The sequence below is a fragment of the Branchiostoma belcheri genome, unplaced genomic scaffold (genome assembly GCF_001625305.1).
Source record: "Branchiostoma belcheri isolate BF01 breed outbred unplaced genomic scaffold, Haploidv18h27 scaffold11, whole genome shotgun sequence".
NCBI classification, from domain to species: domain Eukaryota; kingdom Metazoa; phylum Chordata; class Leptocardii; order Amphioxiformes; family Branchiostomatidae; genus Branchiostoma; species Branchiostoma belcheri.
In genome coordinates this window covers 2,971,159-2,977,211 of record NW_017802491.1, presented here as the reverse complement: position 1 = coordinate 2,977,211, position 6,053 = coordinate 2,971,159, and the positions used below count along the sequence as shown (strand labels likewise).

The 6,053-nt window shown below is 46.3% G+C and overlaps 1 protein-coding gene across 1 annotated transcript in view; it reads right to left on the bottom strand.

Annotated features, from left to right (window-relative positions):
* Positions 1–902: 902 nt before the first annotated feature.
* Positions 903–6,053, bottom strand: part of LOC109485529 — a 6,478-nt gene continuing 1,327 nt past the window's right edge. The window contains exon 2 of the mRNA XM_019789222.1: positions 903–3,286. Within this exon, the coding sequence (XP_019644781.1) occupies positions 2,781–3,286 (506 nt within the window). The 3' untranslated portion in view covers positions 903–2,780. The remainder of the gene's footprint in view (positions 3,287–6,053) is intronic.

The following is a 6,053-nucleotide window of genomic DNA, read 5'->3' as shown; positions in this document are numbered from 1 at the left end:
CGAATTTATCGCCTATCATTACAAAACTGGATAATTAAGATTTACAACTTAATTCTATTCAGTTCTACGGACGTCGATAGGACCGTGCCGCCACGTGGACTCGACGATGGCCACACCCCCACACGAACTCGTGTGCACATGTACACAGAACCCCTAGATTTGCAATGACAGGTGTATGCTTTTTACTTGTGGTGTGGTCACAAATCCGTTTATGAAATTGAACACTCTTTCCCCCATAATGGGCCAGTCGAACCCTAAGCCGCGCGTGTTGCTCTAACCAGGCGGTAAATCCGCCGGCTGCTGACAGCAGTGCGCCGGTGTTTGTGTGGCGTCGCCAGCGGGTCGCGGCGACGACGTCGTCTTCCCCATTCACTTCACCTCTACCGCTTCCCCCGACACAATACCTGCCTTTGTTCTCAGGCGTGGCGCGAGGATCGTCAGCACAGGTGAATCTTTGCTTCCCTTTGTTCTTACCCATCTAGTATGATCTACTGTGTAAATACCAGCATAGATGAATGCCTCCGAAAGCCTTATCAATGTGATCATATCCAACTGTGATGCGAGGCACGTGTTCGTGGGTTTAACCTTTCCGCACATTATAGGATACGTGCATATACACCCCAGAGGCTGAGGGTACATCAGGGTACATCCCAGAGGGGCAGTGTACTTTGGCGTGCACCCCATAGGAGAGTGGAACATCGGCGTAGACCACAGAGAAGGGTAAACCTGCAGTGTAGGTTAGAGGTGGAGGGCCTCAGAGGTGGAGGGCACACCTACTGTAGGTTTGGAGGGTACATTACAGAGGTGGAGTAGACATACAAAATGTAAATATGGAGGGTTCATCTCACAGGTGTGGGCAGATTGGGCACAACAGGTACACATTTCTCACATGTTCCATGATAGACCAATGTAGCTACATTACATCTAAAATACCCATAGATTACGCACCGTGTATATACGTGTTGACAAAGACATGCTCGAGTATATGATTGGATGTCATTTTTATTAAACAGCCCTTTCCGTACATCATACTTTTCACCGATCAATTTTCTACTCAAACTTTTCCATCATCCAAACACAACAGATGTGAGAATTTTATCATTTAGATAAGGAGTCAAATATCTATCACCCGATAGTTGCCCTTCCCACTTGTCGGTTTCTTGACTCTGACAGTTCACTTCACACATAAATCTATACTCAGCCGTTAAGACGAGCTAAAGATATCTTTGTATGTGTTGTACAAATAAATCAACATCTGTAACAGATGCTATACAATTTGCTCTAAAAAAAACTGACTTAGCTTGCGAGAAATGATACACTCCTCCTTGACCAACTTTTGCAACCTAAACAGAGTTATGAGAATTAATATGCAATAGATGCGCATAGATTTCCGCCTATAGCTAGTCTTCATGTTTTGGCATTTCTGCTTTACCGACCTATTTAGCTAGGACCACGCCAAGTGTCACTCACTGGCTTCCCAAGACTGAAGTACACATAAATGTATACATGGGTGTTCAATGTCAGAAGAAAAACATCCGTTTCTAGTATATATGTGTACATACGTATTGTGATCTCTCCAAATATATACGTATTGTGATCTCTCCAAATAATCTCCAAGCAGATCTTTCGGTGGGACAGTATCAAATTGGCCATCCTGCATCTATTTCCCCATGGATACAGCCTGGCCAACTCGATACTGTCTTAGTCCCACCAAAAGATCTGCTTGGAGATTGCTCTCCAAACACTGTTAACTTTTACTTTAACTTCACATGTCACTGGTCTTTCGCTTCATGGCCAATTAATACCAATGCCTCGGAGTCAGTTTCACGCGTCAAGAACAACAAACCTTGCAAGAATATCGTATGACAGAAAGGTTGGAATGCCTGGGCAAACCTCCCTGAGAACATAAACACGTAAACACTTTCCATCAGAACAACACAGAACTTCAGCTTCTTCTTAAGGCCGGACCTAGTCACAGACAATAGTGGGAGACCTGCGCAGTCGGCATTTAGGGGGCCCTCCTGCCTTTGCTCGGTCAATGTGTTGACAAAACAAAACCTTGTACAAAATGTACCAAACAAGATCCAGAATATGTAATTTATCATTCAAAATTCACAATTTCTTGACTTCAAGTCTGTGCATGTCCTTCTCCCCAACTAAACCAGCTGTAGACAAGTCAAGTTTAAAGTTAAAGACTCCACAGTCTGAGAGAACATTAGTGAGATGAGTTGTACCGGTAGGAATGTTAGTATTCAGGTTGCACACGTTTATCCTGAGCTCCCTACATAAACATACCCGTCACAGATTTGTCAAAGCTCTTTCCATGAAGCTCTATACAATATACTGTTCATACACTTCTGGAACTAAAAAAATAGATATCCTTTTGACACCCTTTACAGATGTACAGGCGACATTATATGTCTGTATCAGACTATATTTCTTTCCTCGTCCAAGCAATCATGCCCGTTCATTCCGAACTACTATCCTACTACTTACTTCATTTTTTTCTTTAAGATGCAGCGAGTTTTTCAATCAATCTGCCGCTTTCTATGCACATAGTGCTGCTTATATAGCCCTATAGTAGGAGTCTTCTGAAACTTTCTTCGCTGTTTGACTTGCTGTTCACACCTCTTCATTCTTCAAGTCCATTTGTTTTGCCGTGTCCGACATGCTCTTTGTTTGCTCTCTTCCCCATAAGTCATTTCGACTTTCACCTGCGTTGTAACATGACCGCCTCCATGTCCTCAGATCGGACGACATTGAAACACTCTGTTCCGTCGTCAGATGTACCAGTTAATCTTGTACTTTTGGGCCAGCATAGCCTCCATGTGTGTATCCTTACAGCACTTGTGGAAGGCGTTCTTTGCCATCCTCTTTCCATTCATGCACTTTCTGAACTGCGAGATCAGCGGAGAGCTCTTGCGGCCCCGCTTTGCCGCCATCCTCTGCTTCATCTTAAACTGCAGCTGATTTCGGAGACGGAACCACACCTGCGGCTTGTAGAAGTCGGGGTTGCAGTGGTAGCCCCCGCTCCCAGCCAGCCGCCCGAAGTCGCAGCAGCTCACCCGCCGGGCAGACTCACGGCCACCTCGGTCGAAGTCAGGCTTGACTGCCGGCGGCTGCGGCCGATCCGGGTCGTCTCCACTGGTCTCTGCGTCGCTGTCTTCATCGTCCCAGCCGGGACCCTCCTGCATGCCCTCCGTCTGCATACGTGTCTTCAGTCGGGCGCCAGACATCGTGGGCCGGCTTCCTCTCCCTGTCTCCGCCTCAACCACCATCAGAAAATCTGCAAAAATAAGTTTAGAATTTATTATTGTATGTAGCTTTATGTTTCTCGAAGACAGGGATAGCTCATGTCATATAAAAACGTCCGCTGGTATTTGTTGGCACCAACATCTCCCCTTTCAGTGATTCAAATAAACATCTTCCGTTAACGTCAAGTTGACTTTGGCTATTTTAAGTTCAACAATTACTCTTACTTGTCGCCTGCCTTACCCCTGTCAATGACTGATATGGGGCTTATGTTCACTCAGGTTTTCACCCAAAGCCTTCTATGCGTGAATTCCGGCTATAGGTCCGACTATTCTGTAGTTTGATGGTGTTGTGTAAACTTTATATTTGGTAAGCAAGCTGTACTATCCCGACGCAGTAGCATTCTTCGGGTCGACTCATCTCCAAACAGATCAGGTACGGCTTGTTTTGAGCGATTGTACGTCTGTTGTACACCTTTCTGTACGGCACTTCTTTCCACTGGACGCCTTCATACATCTGCTTGAAGACAGTGACTGGACGTCCCTGGGCGTGTCTGCTGCATCGTCCCCTCACCTCGGCCAGCCGCATGGTGGCGTCGGCGTGTCTGACCCCCGCAGCTGGGTCTCGTCCCCACGAGTAGGGCAACATCACGGACAATTGTGCGGAATGACGAGTCTAGCCAGGTTGGACACGTTTCCAACAGTTCAGTTAGCTGTAGAATCCCGAGGTTGGGTGTATAATGTTTAAAAAAGACGACAAATTCATACCTTTTTTTTTAGATAGCTGAATCTGACAGATGATCTGTAGACGAGTGTAAAATCTGTCAATGATGAGGCCAAAAACCCACGCGTTTTCTACCGCAGCTACCACGGGGACATTCACGTAGATAAATGTACCTGTACGACACAATGGGTAACCTTGTCAATTATGTATTAACGTGTTAGGGAACATGACAAGGAAAATAAATATCTACTTTAAAGGGAGATTGAGTGGAAAGCCTGCGAGTCTAAACAAGCGCGATGATCAAAGGTTCGTGACTAGAACAGATAAGTGGAGGTCTGCACGGACACGTTAGGCATAGCTGCAGGATCAATTAGAGAGACTCAAGGTCTCAAGTGGAATATTTTTAGTTGGAATCAGGGCCGATGTGGCGACACCCTGCCTATCTTTCATCGAGCGTCGCACCATAGTTTTAAAGTTCAAACCACATCCTTATCTGTCCCTTCTGTGCGGGCCCAGACGGCACCCAGACGTCTTGCTGACGCTGAGGAGTAAATCACATAAGTACGAACTTGGAGCCGATGGTGACAGTACATAAAATGTCGGGATAAAAATAGATGCTACGGTGACATTACCAAATTAATAGAAATTCATCCATGATAAAACCCCTGACGTTTTTATCGAACGACTCTGATCATGAGTGAGGTTGTGTGTCGTGTCAGACGGTGAGGTAGATTGCGCACACGTATGTTGCACGCAACTGTGGTAAGAAAGTAGGTCAATGCCACCACAGCCAAACCGCACGTCCCCACGACTGTGATACGATCGATCGCGAGTCCCCTGCGATTCACATCACGACCCATTCACGACTACACCCTCCCCAAATTTCTGTCTCGGACGTACGACGAATATGATGGGTTGCCGGGTCTTGACTACCTGCCCAAGTCGTTTCTGCATTTTCAGTGAGTTTATTCTTGGCTGTTGCTTCACTTGAAGACCTTTTCTGTTGACTCTGTGTGGTGCATTGCGGGATCGCGCTGGGGCAAGGATGTGAGGATCATCGCCTCCAAATCACGTGCCAGAGGTGAAACAGATGTTCCCCACAAACTGCCAGCTTTCTAAATCAGTATTCGGTCTTGTCATTGACGTGTCAGAAACTCCAGAAACGTTTGTTTAGCCAGTGTAATGATTTAGATTTGTTTGATGTTTAGCCGTAACCATGGGCGGAATGTTCCCGGCAGCAATGCTTCTCTGCTCCCCGCATGTCAGGACACCGGCAGGGGGTCGCACAAGCATCTTGCCAATGTTCTGGTTACCAGGGAGTCATTGCGCAACCCGTGGTCCTTTGGAGAAAGTACAGTACATTGATTCGAGCCAACTGTACCCCAGGACTGATAGGTGCCCCTGAGCTGGTTCAACAATATCCAATCACCTAAGGTGTTATGCTTGGCGACTTTGACTGACAGGACTCGACGGACGTGCTCTGATTTCAGAAGTTGGGATATCGGTCATGTGAGACGACGTCGTTGATAGTCTAGGATTGTGTCTTGTGGAAGATTTTGACTTGTACTCCTTCATATGATGATGTAAACCAAAGTTGCTGTATACCAAGAGACGTTGGTAAGACGAGTCGACGCTTACTTTATTGTGCCTTTCGGACTCTCTTCCAAGACGGCCAATGGCATGAATGCGATTGTGATTTGTTCCAGTGCAAATCGTATCACACCTGCCACTGTCATTGTTGTTTGATATACGACTTTGTGTTAAACACAGTAACCTGTCTCCACCCCAGGTCTCCTGTCAAACTCGACTAGCATCAAACCTACTGACCACGCCTGATCCCCAACACATGGGAGTAGATAGCTACCTCTTGCCAAACCACAAAGCCGATAATATACTCATTTTCAGCCTGAAGGTAACCCACAACAAGAGTTCGGCCGTATGTCCGTTGTGGTGTGTTGACTTTGTTAGATTGTTGTGAGGTGGTTGCCAGTGTACCCTGTGTCAGCAGCTAAGTGCAAGAAACCACAAAGGTTGGCGAGATCTGTTAGTTAATGGCGCTTTCCGCTGTAAACTATGAG